Here is a 16288-nt window from a genome sequence, read left to right as displayed (position 1 = left end):
TCACAATTTAAAAAAAAAAAAAAAAAAAGAAATAACATTCTTTTTTGCTGCAGTGCATTTCACACTTCCAGGCTGATCTACAGTCCAAATGTCACAATGCCAAGTTACTTCCGAATGTGTAAACCTGCTAAATCTGCAGGGGGTTGAATACTACTTGCAGGCACTGTATATATATATATATATATATATATATATATATATTTGGAAATTTGAGTATAATCCCTACTTTTGGAGGCCGACCATGAGAATGGAAAGAATCAGTAGCCAGATCAGGGAAGAAGGAAGCAGATGCTGCCATGAGCTGACAAACAGACGTCTTCAAAAGCTGGGTTGCCTAAATTTTGGAGGCTGGCCATCAGAATATTTAAAAAAAAAAAAAAATATATATATATATATATATATATATATATAGTAATTGGCAAAGTTGCTTGTTTATAAAAACACATTAAAATCTGAAACCATCAGGCCATTTTCACACTGGGTTCCGATTTCCGTTTAGTGATCCCGTCGGGACTTCCGTCCGAACCCCCCGCAAAACGGGTTATTATGCGCCGACGGTGCCATTGACTATAATGGTGCGGATGGAGTCACAGTGTGCTCTGTCATGCAACATTTTCGGGAGTATACGCTTACTGGTGGCGGACACCCTGACTGGGTCCCCCATCCAGAGCCCTAGTCAGGACACTAAGGGGTACTTTACACGTTTCGACATCGCTAGCATTTGCTAGCAATGTCCAGCGCGATAGTACCCGCCCCCATCGTACGCGATATCTTGTGATTGCTGCTGAAGCGAACATAATCACTACGGCAGCGTCACATGCACATACCTGGTCGGTGACGTCGCTGTGACCGCCGAACAATCCCTCCTTCAAGGGGGAGGTGCGTTTGGCTTCACCGTGACGTCACTAAGTGGCTGCCCAATAGAAGCGGAGGGGTGGAGATGAGCGGGAAATAACATCCCGCCCACCTCCTTCATTCCGCATTGCTGGTAGACGCAGGTAAGGAGATGTTTGTCGTTCCTGCGGCTTCAGACACAGCGATGTGTGGTGCTGCAGGAACGACGAACAACATCGTACCTGTGGCAGCAGCGATATTATGGAAATGAACGACGTTACACAGATCAGCGATTTTTTACGTTTCTGCGCTCGTTCATCGTCGCACTTAGGATTTACACGTTGCGATGTCGCTCCCGGCGCTGGATGTGCGTCACTAAAGACGTGACCCCGACGATATATCGGTAGCAATGTCGCAACGTGTAAAGTACCCCTTAGACCCCGGTCTGTGACCGTTACAGCAACCTAGTCTCTACAGAAGTGATGCGCTGGTAATCTCTGTTGCCAGTAATTGGCTGCATTCTATCACATACCAGTCCTAACTGTACTGGGTGTTCTGGAATGGATGGGAAACAATGTAACCCAGTATGAACATCAGCAGGGGAATCTAACATGTTAAAAAAAAAAAGTTAATAGGTAAGACAACCCGTACTTCCTTGATAGTGTGCAGTTCTCCACACAAAGATAAAATCGTTAAGTGATTTATATGTGCAAAGAGAAATTATAATTTCTGTTACCTTGCTGCCATCTTTATATTTCCTCTCCTAGATTGATGTGTTGACGACCCTAAAAAAACTTTTACTAAACTGGTTGGTGAAGTATTCTGTCGATCCAGACCCCAGGAGTGCAGACGGGTAAGAAATGTGCACCTTTCTATTATCACTTTTTAGTAGTTGAAATTTTAGTCATCACCAAGGGTAAGATTGATAAAGCGTTTGTGTTTTGTTTTGTCATTTTTGCTGATTTTACAATTTTTACACAACTCAGTGCCTTTTTTATTGTTTCTCAAACCCCAGAATGAATTTATCCCTTACAGATTCCCCTCTAAAAGAGTTAGTGTTTTGGGGGCCTTTTGTATGTGTGAAAATAAGAAATGTTGTAATATACCTTATTGGAGAGATTTGCTTCTTTCTCTTCCTGAACTGATCTTTCGGTCTCAAAATTCTCAAATATAATGTACTTTCAGCAAATATAGACTGTCCATTTCTGAGATAGGAGGCGACAGGTGGTGTTTTAGACCACGTGCACATATTGAGTATTTGGTGAGTTTTTACCTCAGTATTAGGGTCACATGCACATATTGAGTGTTTGGTGAGTTTTTTACCTCAGTATTAAGGCCCTTTTACACACTTAGGGGTACTTTGCACACTGCGACATTGCAAGCCGATGCTGCGATGCCGAGCGCGATAGTCCCTGCCCCCGTCGCAGCTGCGATATCCTTAATGCGAACATTGTCGCTACGGCAGCTTCACATAGACTCACCTGTCCTGGGACGTCGCTCTGGCCGGCGACCCGCCTCCTTATTAAGGGGGGCGGGTCGTACGGCGTCACTGCAACGTCACACGGCTGGCGGCCAATAGGAGCGGAGGGGCGGAGATGAGCGGGATGTAAACATCCCGCCCACCTCCCTTCCGCATATCCTACGGGAGCCGCGGTGACGCCGGTAGGCGATGTTCCTCGCTCCTGCGGCTTCACACACAGCGATGTGTGCTGCCGCAGGAACGAGGAACAACATCGGACCATTGCGTCAGCGTAATTATGGATTACGCCGACGCTACACCGATCATACGATTACGACGCTTTTGCACTCATTAATCGTATCATCTAGGCTTTACACACTACGATGTCGCCTGCGATGCCGGATGTGCGTCACTTTCAATTTGACCCCACCGACATCGCACCTGCGATGTCGTAGTGTGCAAAGTACTCCTAAGACTTTCTAGCGATCCCACATTCGATCCCGACCTGGCCAGGATCGCTGGAAAGTCGCTAGTGAGCTGTCAAACAGGCAGATCTGGCCAACGACGCAGCAGTGATACAGACCTGCAGAACGACCTCGCTTGTCGTTGGGGACGTGTCACAGAGCAAGGGAAAGGGAATGCTATAGCACGTTGGGTTCTAAGTTGCTAACAATGTCGTTGTAACGGTGTCAAACACACCGATGCATTCTGCGCAGCGGGAAACAAGGGACCAAAAAATGGTCCTGAAAGATTTGTAGCGATCAGCGACCTCACAGCGGGGGGCCAGGTCGCTGATGCATGTCACACATTGCAATGTCGCTGGGGAGGTTGCTATTACGTCACAAAACCGGTGACGTTACAGTGATATCGCTAGCGATGTTGCAGTGTGTAAAGGGGCCTTTAAGGTCACGTGCACTCGTTGAGTATTTGGTGAGTTTTTTACCTCCGTATTAAACCCATGTGCACACATTGAGTATTTGGTGAGTTTTTACCTCAGTATTAAGGCCACATGCACATATTGAGTATTTGGTGAGCTTTTTACTTCAGCACTAACGTCATGTGCACACGTTGAGTATTTGGTGAGTTTTTACCTCAGTATTAAGGCCACATGCACATATTGAGTATTTGGTGAGCTTTTTACTTCAGCACTAACGTCATGTGCACACATTGAGTATTTGGTGAGTTTTTTACCTCAGTATTTGGGAGACAAAACCAGACGTGGGACAATCAGAAAAAAAGTATAATAGAAACAAGGTCATAACTTCTGCATTTTTCACCCACACCTGGTTTTGGCTAACAAATACGAAGGTAAAAAACTCACCAAATACTCAGTGTGTGCACATGGCCTTAGGATGTCTGTCTCTGCCTCAAGCTCCTTCCGCCGTCCCGCTCTATAAAATTTTAAAGTCTTTAGTCTATGAAAAAGACAAAGCTAATTGGCAGCCGCTCCTTGAAAGAGGGACAACCAGCTTAAGGGGTTGTCCGGTCTTTTGATAAAACCCCATAGTCACTCTATGACTGCAGACTTTCTGAATCCTTATAGCGTGCGAAATGCATGTTGTCTGGATTCTACATTGTCAGCGGTGAGATTGTGTGGTCACTTTATCGCACGTATGTGATTTGCTGACTTTCATTCATATTTCGACTTGGCTTACAGCCAAGCACTATAACGGGCTTGTGCAGCTCGGGTCCATTCAAGACGGGGCTCTGGCAGTCAGCCTTCCAGTGATCAGCAAATTATTTCCTATCCCAGACCGACCTGGGAAGTGGGACATCCAAAGGGCTGGTAAAGCGCCGTTCCGCACCTCTCGGCCGCCCCCACTTGTCATCTTTCATTTTTACCGATAACTGCATTTCTATATTAGATGCTACCGGCAAGAATACATGTTACAATAAACACTATTGTAACATGTAATAGCCGTAACAGCGAATCAACAGAGTTAATTCTGCTCAATAGTAATTGATAAAAATGAATTCTAATGGGCAGAATTAAGTTTGGCACATTTCCTGTCATCCTAGTGTAAATAGTGCAAGTAATGACTAGGTTCCATTGTGCCTGATGAAGACTCCGGTCCAGCATAGAAATGTCTTACATGGACTTTTATATCCAACTTCATGTATGGTGTTTGTTTTCTATACTCTTTAACAAAATATTAATTAACTCTACATAGGATCCACTTTGTATAGTATCTGAAGCGCCCAAGGCTTATTTTCTTTGTCGCTCTATTGGGAGACCCAGACAATTGGGTGTATAGCTTCTGCCTCCGGAGGCCACACAAAGTATTACACTTAAAAGTGTAAGCCCCTCCCCTCTGCCTATACACCCCCCCGTGCATCACGGGCTCCTCAGTTTTTATGCTTTGTGTTGAAGGAGGCACACTTCCATGCAAGCTCCACAACTTAGTCAGCAGCAGCTGCTGACTATATCGTATGGAAGAAAAGAGGGCCCATAACATGCTCCCTTCTCACCCCACTCTGGTCGGCGGTGTTGTTAAGGTCGAGGTACCCATTGCGGGTACAAATGCTGGAGCCACATGCTGTTTTCCTTCCCCATCCCTTAGGGGCTCTGGGTGAAGTGGGATCCTAACCGGTCACCATGCACTGGGACCGGGCTCCCTCCACAGCCCCTGGGGGAATCTGCTGGACAGGAGCCGGGTATCATCAGGGACAGGGCCCTGCTACTCTGAGGTACTCTGTGTCCCCTTGGGGACGGCGCATAGAGCGCCTGTGTAATGGACGCTGCAGCAGCTGCTGGGTGTGTTTGTGCGCCGGGACTACCGCGCTGACCGCGCTTGTTTGCCGGCCGCGCTTATAACTATAGTCCCCGGCTTTTGCGGCCTAGTACCGCATACTCCCGCCCCCGGGCCTGCCAGTCAGGGGTAAGGGCGGGACGCTGCACTGGACGTCGGCTTAGTATCCTCCTCCGCCCTCACTGAGCACCGTGGGGCACCAGATTCCCGCACTTTCTGAGGCACGCCCACGGCTCCCTCCTCCTCTCAGAACGCTGGCAGCCATTCCTATCAGCACGTCTGACGCTGGAGAACTTCAGAGCCGAGCTCACAGCTCTGGGAGGCCCAGGCAGGGAATCTGGGGGTCACACAACCGCTGAGAGCGGTCGGTAAGCCGCACCTGTTACTAGGTGCTGGCCCCCCTGGGTGCCGAAGTGTATATTTATATGCTTATATTGTATACATGTACTCTGTACGGCCGCACTATTTGCTTTTGGCTATATACCCTCTCTGACTACGCTCAGAGTAGACGATAGCATGTCGTCCGCAAAAAGCAAGGGTGCCAAGGCACAGGCTTACTTTGCAACCTGTACCTCATGTGCGGCAATGCTACCTGCAGGTTCCACCTACCCTCATTGTGTGCAATGCTAGGCCCCTGTGACACTCACTCAGCCGGAGTCTCAGCCACTGGTGGGACCCTCGGCCCAGGTGGAACCACCGGCTACCACTGTCCAGGTGACAGGGACAGAGTTTGCAGTATTCGCTGACAAACTTTCTGAGTCTATGGATCGATGGTCTGCTAAGATACTAGAAGCTTTGCAGTCCAGACCGGTAACACAGGCCCCGGGCACTGTTGAATCATTGCCCCCAGCCCCCCCTCGCTCGGCACAGGATAGTGCTCCTGGGTCGACTCATAGGTCCCACGGTGAGGACTCCGACACGGACCGCAGTCCCAGACCGACTAAGCGGGCTCGCTGGGAGCTTCCCTCGACTTCATCACACTGTTCAGGGTCTCAGCATGAGGACTCTCTGGAGGATGAAGCGGAGGTGGCAGATCAGGGCTCTGATCCTGATGCCGCTCTCAACCTTGATACGCCTGAAGGGGACACCATAGTAAACGACCTTATAGCGTCCATCAATCAGGTGTTAGACCTTTCTCCTCCAGCCGCTCCGATTGAGGAGTCAGCTTCTCAGCAGGAGAAATTCCATTTTAGGTTTCCCAAACGTACACGGAGTGCATTTCTTGATCACTCCGACTTCAGAGATACAGTCCAGAAACACCGAGCTTTTCCGGACAAGCGATTTACTAAGCGCCTTAATGACACACGTTATCCCTTCCCCCCTGACGTAGTCAAGGGTTGGGCTCAGTGTCCTAAGGTGGATCCTCCAGTCTCCAGACTGGCGGCCAGATCCATAGTTGCATTGGCAGATGGTGCATCACTCAAGGATGCCACTGACAGGCAGATAGAGCTCCTGATGAAATCCATCTATGAGGCTATCGGCGCGTCCTTTGCTCCGGCATTTGCAGCCGTATGGGCACTCCGAGCTATCTCAGCTTGTCAGTCTGAGATTAATGCAGTCACACGTGCCGCTACTCCGCAAGTTGTCTCCTTAACCTCTCAGGCGTCGGCGTTTGCGTCCTACGCCATGAATGCTGTCCTGGACTCTGCGAGCCGTACGGCGGTAGCATCCGCCAATTCAGTGGCAGTCCGCAGGGCCATGTGGCTACGTGAATGGAAGGGAGACTCTGCTTCCAAAAAGTTTTTAACCGGTTTGCCATTTTCTGGCGACCGCCTGTTTGGCGAGCAATTGGATGAAATCATTAAACAATCCAAGGGAAAGGACTCGTCCTTACCCCAGTCCAAACCAAACAGACCTCAACAACGGAAGGTACAATCGAGGTTTCGGGCCTTTCGGCCCTCAGCCAGGTCTCAATTCTCCTCGTCCAACAGGCCACAGAAGGGTCAGAGGAACTCTGATTCATGGCGGTCTAAGTCACGTCCTAAAAAGACCGCCGGAGGAACCGCCCCCAAAGCGGCCTCCTCATGACTTTCGGCCTCCCCAAACCGCATCCTCGGTCGGTGGCAGGCTCTCCCGCTTTTGCGACGCCTGGTTGCCACATGTCCAAGACCGATGGGTGAGAGACATTCTTTCTCACGGTTACAGGATAGAGTTCAGTTCTCGTCCTCCGACTCGTTTCTTCAGAACATCTCCGCCCCCCGAGCGAGCCGAGGCTCTTCTTCAGGCGGTGAGCACTCTGAAGGCAGAAGGAGTGGTTATCCCTGTTCCCCTTCAACAATGGGGTCACGGTTTTTACTCCAACTTGTTTGTGGTGCCAAAAAAGGACGGATCTTTCCGTCCCGTTCTGGACCTCAAACTGCTCAACAGACACGTGAAAACCAGGCGGTTCCGGATGGAATCTCTCCGCTCCGTCGTTGCCTCGATGTCCCAAGGAGACTTCCTAGCATCAATCGACATCAGGGATGCTTATCTCCACGTGCCAATTGCACCAGAGCATCAGCGCTTCCTGCGTTTCGCCATCGGGGACGAACACCTTCAGTTCGTGGCACTGCCTTTCGGCCTGGCAACAGCCCCACGGGTCTTCACCAAGGTCATGGCAACAGTGGTAGCAGTCCTACACTCTCAGGGACACTCAGTGATCCCTTACTTAGACGATCTTCTTGTCAAGGCCCCCTCTCGGGTGGCATGCCAACACAGCCTGAACATTGCTCTGGAGACTCTCCAGAGGTTCGGGTGGATCATCAATTTCCCAAAGTCAAAACTGACACCGACCCAATCGCTGACATATCTCGGGATGGAGTTTCATACTCTCCCAGCGATAGTGAAACTTCCGCTGGACAAGCAGCGTTCACTACGGACAGGGGTGCAATCTCTCCTTCGAGCCCAGTCGCACCCCTTGAGGCGCCTCATGCACTTCCTAGGGAAGATGGTGGCAGCAATGGAGGCAGTTCCATTTGCGCAGTTTCATCTGCGTCCACTTCAATGGGACATTCTCCGCAAATGGGACAGGAAGTCGACGTCCCTCGACAGGAACGTCTCCCTTTCTCGGGCAGCCAAGGCCTCCCTTCAGTGGTGGCTTCTTCCCACTTCTTTGTCGAAGGGGAAATCATTCCTGCCCCCATCCTGGGCTGTGGTCACGACGGACGCGAGTCTGTCAGGGTGGGGAGCGGTCTTCCTCCACCACAGGGCTCAGGGTACCTGGACTCAGCCAGAGTCCTCCCTTCAGATCAATGTTCTGGAGATAAGGGCAGTGTATCTAGCCCTAAAAGCGTTCCAGCCGTGGCTGGAAGGCAGGCAGATCCGAATTCAGTCGGACAACGCCACGGCGGTGGCATACATCAACCACCAAGGCGGCACACGCAGTCGGCAAGCCTTCCAGGAAGTTCGGCGGATTCTGCTGTGGGTGGAAGCCACAGCATCCGCCATCTCCGCAGTTCACATCCCGGGCGTAGAAAACTGGGAAGCAGACTTTCTCAGTCGCCAGGGTAGGGACGCAGGGGAATGGTCTCTTCACCCGGACGTGTTTCAAGAGATCTGTTGCCGCTGGGGGAAGCCGGACGTCGACCTAATGGCGTCCCGGCACAACAACAAGGTCTCGGCATTCATGGCACGGTCTCAAGATCACACAGCGCTGGCGGCAGACGCATTAGTTCAGGATTGGTCGCAGTTTCGACTGCCTTATGTTTTTCCTCCTCTGGCACTGCTGCCCAGAGTGTTACGCAAGATCAGGTCCGACTGCCGCCGCGCCATCCTCATCGCCCCAGACTGGCCGAGGAGGTCGTGGTACCCGGATCTGTGGCATCTCACGGTGGGTCAACCGTGGGCACTACCAGACCGACCAGACTTGCTGTCTCAAGGGCCATTTTTCCATCTGAATTCTGCGGCCCTCAACCTGACTGTGTGGCCATTGAGTCCTGGATCTTAGCGTCTTCAGGGTTATCTCAAGAGGTCATTGCCACTATGAGACAGGCCAGGAAACCAACGTCAGCCAAGATCTACCACAGGACGTGGAGGATCTTCTTATCCTGGTGCTCTGATCAGGGTTTTACTCCCTGGCCATTTGCCTTGCCCACTTTTCTGTCATTCCTTCAATCCGGAATGGAAAAGGGTTTGTCTCTCGGCTCTCTTAAGGGACAAGTCTCGGCGCTCTCTGTGTTTTTTCAAAAGCGTCTAGCCAGGCTCCCGCAGGTACGCACGTTCCTGCAGGGGGTTTGCCACATAGTCCCTCCTTACAAGCGTCCGCTAGAACCCTGGGATCTGGGGGTGTGGCCTGGACCTCATGTAGAGAGGAAGCAGCGTGGGTGAGCTCCTGCCTGGATCCTGAATTATCCTGCACACCGGCCTTGCTGACAGGCACTACCGACCCTGGAGGGCTGCAACACAACTTATAACACCCAGGGAAGCGAGCACAGCCAGGATATGCCGACCCGCAGTAGCAATAAAAGGGACAGAGACGCGCAGGAGCGTGCCTCTGAAGAATCCAATATGGCGCCGCCGGCATCCACACCATCCCGAGCTGGAGCAGTGGGAGTAGCAAGCAGGTTGGAGCGGTTTGCCAGAGTGGCCCCTGGCACAGAGCCTACCTGCAACGAGGCACCCGATGGCAGCGCTGAACGGGCCCTGGAGCAGGGAGAAAACATACCCGACAGTGAGACTGTGAGTACCCTGGGCCCTGCATGTTCAGCAGCACAAGGTATGCAGACACACAGGCCTGTGCTGGCAGAGGGAGGAGGGGGAGATGTGGAGCAAACAACACCTGTTTTCACTGAGGCCATACTGAGAGACATTCTGGCAGCAATTAACTCTTGCAATACCACATTGGCCACTCTAAGCAGCCAGATGGGAACTGTCACCTCAGATATGGCCTGTATTAAACGTGAGCTGCAAGGGGTGACTGTCAGAATGGGGGAGTTGGAGGAAAGAGTGAGTACAACAGAGGATAAATTGCCCCCAATGTCACGAGAGCTGGGAAAGGCCACGCAAAATATCTCCACACTGCTAAACAAGGTGGATGATTTGGAAAATCGCTCCCGCAGAAGTAATTTGCGACTGGTGGGGGTCCCAGAGAGGATGGAGGGCAATGACCCACTGAATTTCTTTGAAGAATGGCTTAAAGACACCATGGGAAAAGACATACTGTCCCCTTTCTTCACCATTGAAAGGGCGCACAGGGTCCCTGCGCGTGCCCCACAGCCGGGAGCACCCCCACGTCCTATTCTGATTAAACTACTGCACTATAAAGATAGGGACACTATCCTGCGCAGAGCCAGAGATATCAAAGAACTTGCAATTGATGGGAGGAAGATATCAATATTTCCTGATTTCTCCATGGAAGTGAAACGTAAAAGAGCGCAATTTATTGAGATCAAAAAACGACTGCGCAACCTGCAAGTGCCATACTCCATGATGTACCCTGCTAAGCTGCGGATTGCTGCGAATGGAGAGACTCATTTTTTTGATACGGCTGGGGCGGCATTGTCTTGGCTGGATATCAATGAGAGATCCCTGAGGAGGAAGAATACCTGAGATTTCCCTTTCTGCCGCCAGGCGTTGTTTTTGTTTGGGACGCTATGCTGGTGAGCTCATTACAGTTAAATTCATCTAGGATCCAGGTTGGGAGACGGCCGGTTCATTGTGGACACCCGCTGCACTAGCGAGTTGTGGACCCCCTCCCTGCATGGACTTGGGGCGTGTTTTTAGCCCTGATTCTCTCTATTTGGGAGAAATGTGTAAGATACACTTGATTTTGAGGGCAGGGGCACTGCGCACTGGTGTGCGGAGCCCTATCTCTCTCCTTGTTTTTCTTGTTTATTGTTGTATGATGCAATCTGTTTGGGAAGTGTGGTGTGCCTCAGTCGTGTCGCTCAACCTAATGTTTTTGAGAATCGGTGGAGAACGCCTCTCTCCTCCAGGTATGAAGTATCCGTCCGGATCATATCTTAGTCTACGCTTATGGCGACATCTTTAAATATTGTAGCGTGGAATGTTAGAGGGCTCGGAGATGCGAACAAAAGATGTGCTATATTTACTCACCTACAGAAACTTTTACCGGCTATTTTATGTCTCTCCGAGACCCACATGGTCAGGGATAATGTTCATTGGCTGAGGAAGGGATGGATCGCGCATGAATATCATTCCACATACTCGACCCATGCACGGGGTGTGAGTGTGTTGGTGCACAAATCCATCCCGTTCTCATGTACCAAATCAGTGATTGACCCGGGGGGCAGATTTGTATGTTTGCTTTGCACGCTGTATGGTATACAATTTTTCTTCGGCGCTCTATTGGGAGACCCAGACGATTGGGTGTATAGCACTGCCTCCGGAGGCCACACAAAGCAATTACACTAAAAAGTGTAAGGCCCCTCCCCTTCTGGCTATACACCCCCAGTGGGATCACTGGCTCACCAGTTTTCTGCTTTGTGCGAAGGAGGTCAGACATCCACGCATAGCTCCACTGTTTGTAGTCAGCAGTAGCTGCTGGCTATATCGGATGGAAGAAAAGAGGGCCCATATGGGGCCCCCAGCATGCTCCCTTCTCACCCGCGGTGGTGCTTGTAAGGTTGAGGTACCTATTGCTGGTACAGAGGCTGGAGCCCACATGCTGTTTTCCTTCCACATCCCCTGGAGGGCTCTGTGGAAGTGGGATCTTGCCGGCCCCCAAGCCCTGGGGCCGGGCTCCATCCACAGACCCAGAGAACCTGCTGGATTTGGAGCGGGAGTGCCGTTCAGGGACAAGGCCCTGCAACTTTCAGGTACTCTGTGTCCCCGGCAGGCACGGACACTCTCAAGGCTTGCTGAGCGTTATAGTGCGCCGGGGACAGTAGCGCTGTGCGCTGGGGTTAGGTCACTGCAGCTTTGCTGAGTGACGTTACATGTTGGGAACTACTGCGCCGACCGCTACCGGAGCGGCGGCGCAGCTGCGACTTGTGGTGCGCCGGGGACTTTGCGCCGACCGCGCTTTTACGGCGGCGGCGCTTCTAACTTTAGCCCCCGGCTTCTGCGGCCTAGCGCCGCTTCGTTCCCGCCCCCACCCTGTCAATCAGGGTAGGGGAGAGACGCTGCTCAATTGGCAGCGCCGAGGGCTGGAGCCTTATTTACATGCTCCAGCCCTCTCACTAGGCACAGTGGGAAGCAGGCTTCCCGCTCTTCGTCTGTATACGCCCAGGGCCCGCCCCCCCTCTCCACAAGGACGCCGGCAGCCATTACACATGCGGTCTGGCTGGGGAAAGGCAGCAGGCTCTGGGAGACCCAGACTAAAGGGATTTCGGCGACCACACACCCGCTCCTAAGCGGGCGGTAAGCTGCACTTTAGTGCTGGCCCCACTAGTGCCTCAGTGTTATATTAGTGTACTTTTTTCTTGGTACCATATATATATATAGTTGCACTGTAAGGTCGCTTCTTGGCTGGACACCCTGTACTGCTCTGAGGAGGCAGCAACATGTCATCCGCAAAACGCAAGGGTGCCAAGGCACAGGCTGTGTACACTGTTTGTACTGCATGTGGGGCTAATCTACCAGCAGGCTCCAACGACTCTCATTGTGTGCAATGTTCAGTCCCAGTGGCACTTCGTCAGCCAGAGCCTATGGTGGTAGTGGCCCAGGCAGAGACGCCTGTGAACCCTGCCCCGGTGACGGGGACAGACTTTGCAGTTTTTGCTGATAAAATGTCTGTGACTATGACAAAAATCCTGGAGACCTTGCAGTCCAGGCCAGTTACTCAGACCATGGACACTGCTGTGTCTATGCTCTCCGGTCCCCCTCAGTTGGAACTAATCCGTACTTCAAGGGGGTCTCAAGCATCACAGGCTGAAGTCTCTGACTCAGATGACAGTCCCAGGCAGCCTAAGCGAGCTCGCTGGGAAAGACCCTCCACGTCATCACACTGCTCAGGGTCTCAGCGAGAAGAGTCTCTCTGTGATGAGACTGAGGACGGTGATCAGGATTCTAATCCTGAGGCCCCTCTCAATCTGGATGCCCCTGATGGTGACGCCATGGTTAATGACCTTATATCGGCAATTAATAGACTGTTGGATATTTCTCCCCCAGCCCCTTCTGCAGAGGAGGCAGCTGCACAGCAGGAGAAGTTCCATTTCCTATATCCCAAGCGTAAATTAAGTGCTTTTTTGGACCACTCTGACTTCAGAGAATCGATCCAGAAACACGACGCTCATCCAGACAAGCGTTTCTCTAAACGTTCTAAGGATACCCGTTATCCTTTTCCCTCTGAGGTGGCCAAACGCTGGACCCAGTGTCCAAAGGTGGATCCCCCAATTTCCAAGCTTGCGGCTAGATCCATAGTCGCAGTAGAGGATGGCGCTTCACTTAAAGATGCCAACGACAGACAGATGGACCTTTGGTTGAAATCTGTCTATGAAGCTATCGGCGCGTCGTTTGCTCCAGCATTCGCGGCCGTGTGGGCACTCCAAGCTATTTCAGCTGGTTTAGCACAGGTGGATGCTATCATACATCCAGCAGTGCCGCAAGTGGCGTCCCTAACTTCGCAAATGTCTGCGTTTGCGACCTATGCTATCAATGCTGTCCTAGAATCTACGAGCCGTACCGCTATGGCGTCCGCCAATTCTGTGGTTTTGCGCAGAGCCTTGTGGTTAAAGGACTGGAAAGCAGATGCTGGTTCCAAAAAATGCTTAACCAGCTTGCCATTATCTAGAGACAGACTGTTTGGTGAGCCATTGGCTGAAATCATAAAACAGTCCAAGGGTAAGGACTCTTCCTTACCACAGCCCAGAGCAAGTAAACCTCAACAGAAAAAGTGGCAGTCGAGGTTTCGGTCCTTTCGAGGCTCGGGCAAGGCCCAATTCTCCTCGTCCAAAAGGACTCAGAAAGAACAAGGGAGCTCAGATTCCTGGCGGGCTCACTCACGCCCCAGGAAGGCAAATGGAGGAACCGCTTCCAAAGCGGCTACCTCATGACTTTCGGCCTCCTCCCTCCGCATCCTCGGTCGGTGGCAGGCTCTCCCGCTTTTGCGACATTTGGCTGTCACAGGTCAAAGACCGGTGGGTAACAGACATTCTGTCTCGCGGGTACAGAATCGAGTTCAGTTCTCGGCCTCCACTTCGGTTCTTCAGAACCTCCCCACACCCCAACCGAGCAGATGCCCTGCTGCAGGCGGTGGACTCTCTAAGAGCAGAAGGAGTCGTGATCCCTGTCCCCCCTCAGGAACGGGGGCGAGGATTTTACTCCAATCTCTTTGTGGTTCCAAAAAAGGACGGCTCTTTCCGTCCCGTTCTGGACCTAAAACTGCTCAACAAGCATGTGAACGCCAGGCGGTTCCGGATGGAATCCCTCCGCTCAGTCATTGCCTCAATGTCTCAAGGAGATTTCCTAGCATCAATAGACATCAAGGATGCTTATCTCCACGTGCCGATTGCTACAGAGCACCAACGCTTTCTACGCTTCGTGATAGGAGACGACCATCTTCAGTTCGTAGCTCTGCCATTTGGTCTGGCGACAGCCCCTCGGGTGTTCACCAAGATCATGGCGGCAGTGGTAGCAGTCTTGCACTCTCACGGACACTCTGTGATCCCTTACTTGGACGATCTACTGGTCAAGGCACCCTCTCAAGAGGCATGCCAACTCAGCCTGAATGTTGCACTGGAGACTCTCCAGGCGTTCGGGTGGATCATCAACTTCCCAAAGTCAAATCTGTCACCGACCCAATCACTAACGTATCTTGGCATGGAGTTTCATACTCTCTCAGCGATAGTGAAGCTTCCGCTGGACAAGCAGCGATCTCTACAGACTGGGGTGCAGGCTCTCCTTCAAAGTCAGTCGCACTCCTTAAGACGCCTCATGCACTTCCTTGGGAAGATGGTGGCGGCAATAGAGGCGGTTCCGTTTGCGCAGTTTCATCTGCGTCCACTTCAATGGGACATTCTCCGCCAATGGGACGGGAAGTCAACATCCCTGGACAGGAAAGTCTCCCTTTCCCAGACGGCCAAAGACTCTCTGCAGTGGTGGCTTCTTCCCACCTCATTATCACAGGGAAGATCCTTCCTACCACCGTCTTGGGCGGTGGTCACGACAGACGCGAGTCTGTCAGGGTGGGGAGCAGTCTTTCTCCACCACAGGGCTCAGGGTACGTGGACTCAGCAGGAGTCCACCCTTCAGATCAATGTTCTGGAAATCAGAGCAGTGTATCTTGCCCTACTAGCCTTCCAGCAGTGGCTGGAAGGAAGGCAGATCCGAATTCAGTCGGACAACTCCACAGCGGTGGCATACATCAACCACCAAGGGGGGACACGCAGTCGGCAAGCCTTCCAGGAAGTCCGGCGGATTCTGATGTGGGTGGAAGCCACAGCCTCCACCATATCCGCAGTTCACATCCCCGGCGTAGAAAACTGGGAAGCAGACTTCCTCAGTCGCCAGGGCATGGACGCAGGGGAATGGTCCCTTCACCCAGACGTGTTTCAGGAAATCTGTCGCCGCTGGGGGGTGCCGGACGTCGACCTAATGGCGTCACGGCACAACAACAAGGTCCCAACCTTCATGGCACGGTCTCGCGATCAAAGAGCGCTGGCGGCAGACGCCCTAGTGCAAGATTGGTCGCAGTTCCGGCTCCCTTATGTGTTTCCACCTCTGGCACTCTTGCCCAGAGTGCTACGCAAGATCAGATCCGATTGCAGCCGCGTCATACTTGTCGCCCCAGACTGGCCGAGGAGGGCGTGGTATCCGGATCTGTGGCAGCTCACGGTCGGCCAACCGTGGGCACTCCCAGACCGACCAGACTTACTGTCCCAAGGGCCGTTTTTCCATCGGAATTCTGCGGCCCTGATCCTGACTGTGTGGCCATTGAGTCCTGGATCCTAGCGTCTTCAGGATTGTCCCAAGGGGTCGTTGCCACCATGAGACAGGCTAGGAAGCCCACGTCCGCTAAGATCTACCACAGAACGTGGAGGATATTCTTATCCTGGTCCTCTGCTCAGGGAGTGTCTCCCTGGCCATTTGCATTGCCTACCTTTCTTTCTTTCCTGCAATCTGGGTTAGAAAAAGGTTTGTCGCTCGGCTCCCTTAAAGGTCAGGTCTCGGCGCTATCCGTCTTTTTTCAGAGGCGTTTGGCACGCCTTCCTAAGGTGCGCACGTTCCTACAGGGGGTTTGCCATATCGTACCCCCGTACAAGCGGCCGTTAGATCCATGAGATCTGAACAGGGTACTAGTTGCCCTCCAGAAGCCGCCCTTCGAGCCTCTGAGGGAGGTTTCACTTTCTAGACTATCACAGAAAGT

At 52.1% G+C, this 16288-nt stretch overlaps 1 protein-coding gene across 1 annotated transcript in view; it reads left to right on the top strand.

The window, feature by feature from the left end:
• CENPI (centromere protein I) overlaps positions 1–16288 on the top strand; it is a gene marked incomplete at its 5' end in the record, with an annotated part of 160637 nt that overhangs the window by 83669 nt on the left and 60680 nt on the right. The window contains one exon of the mRNA XM_075324907.1: positions 1602–1687. Coding sequence (XP_075181022.1) covers positions 1602–1687 — 86 coding nt within the window. The remainder of the gene's footprint in view (positions 1–1601; positions 1688–16288) is intronic.

The sequence above is a fragment of the Anomaloglossus baeobatrachus genome, chromosome 9 (assembly GCF_048569485.1).
Source record: "Anomaloglossus baeobatrachus isolate aAnoBae1 chromosome 9, aAnoBae1.hap1, whole genome shotgun sequence".
Taxonomy (NCBI): Eukaryota; Metazoa; Chordata; class Amphibia; order Anura; family Aromobatidae; genus Anomaloglossus; species Anomaloglossus baeobatrachus.
This window is presented reverse-complemented; position numbering and strand designations above follow the sequence as displayed.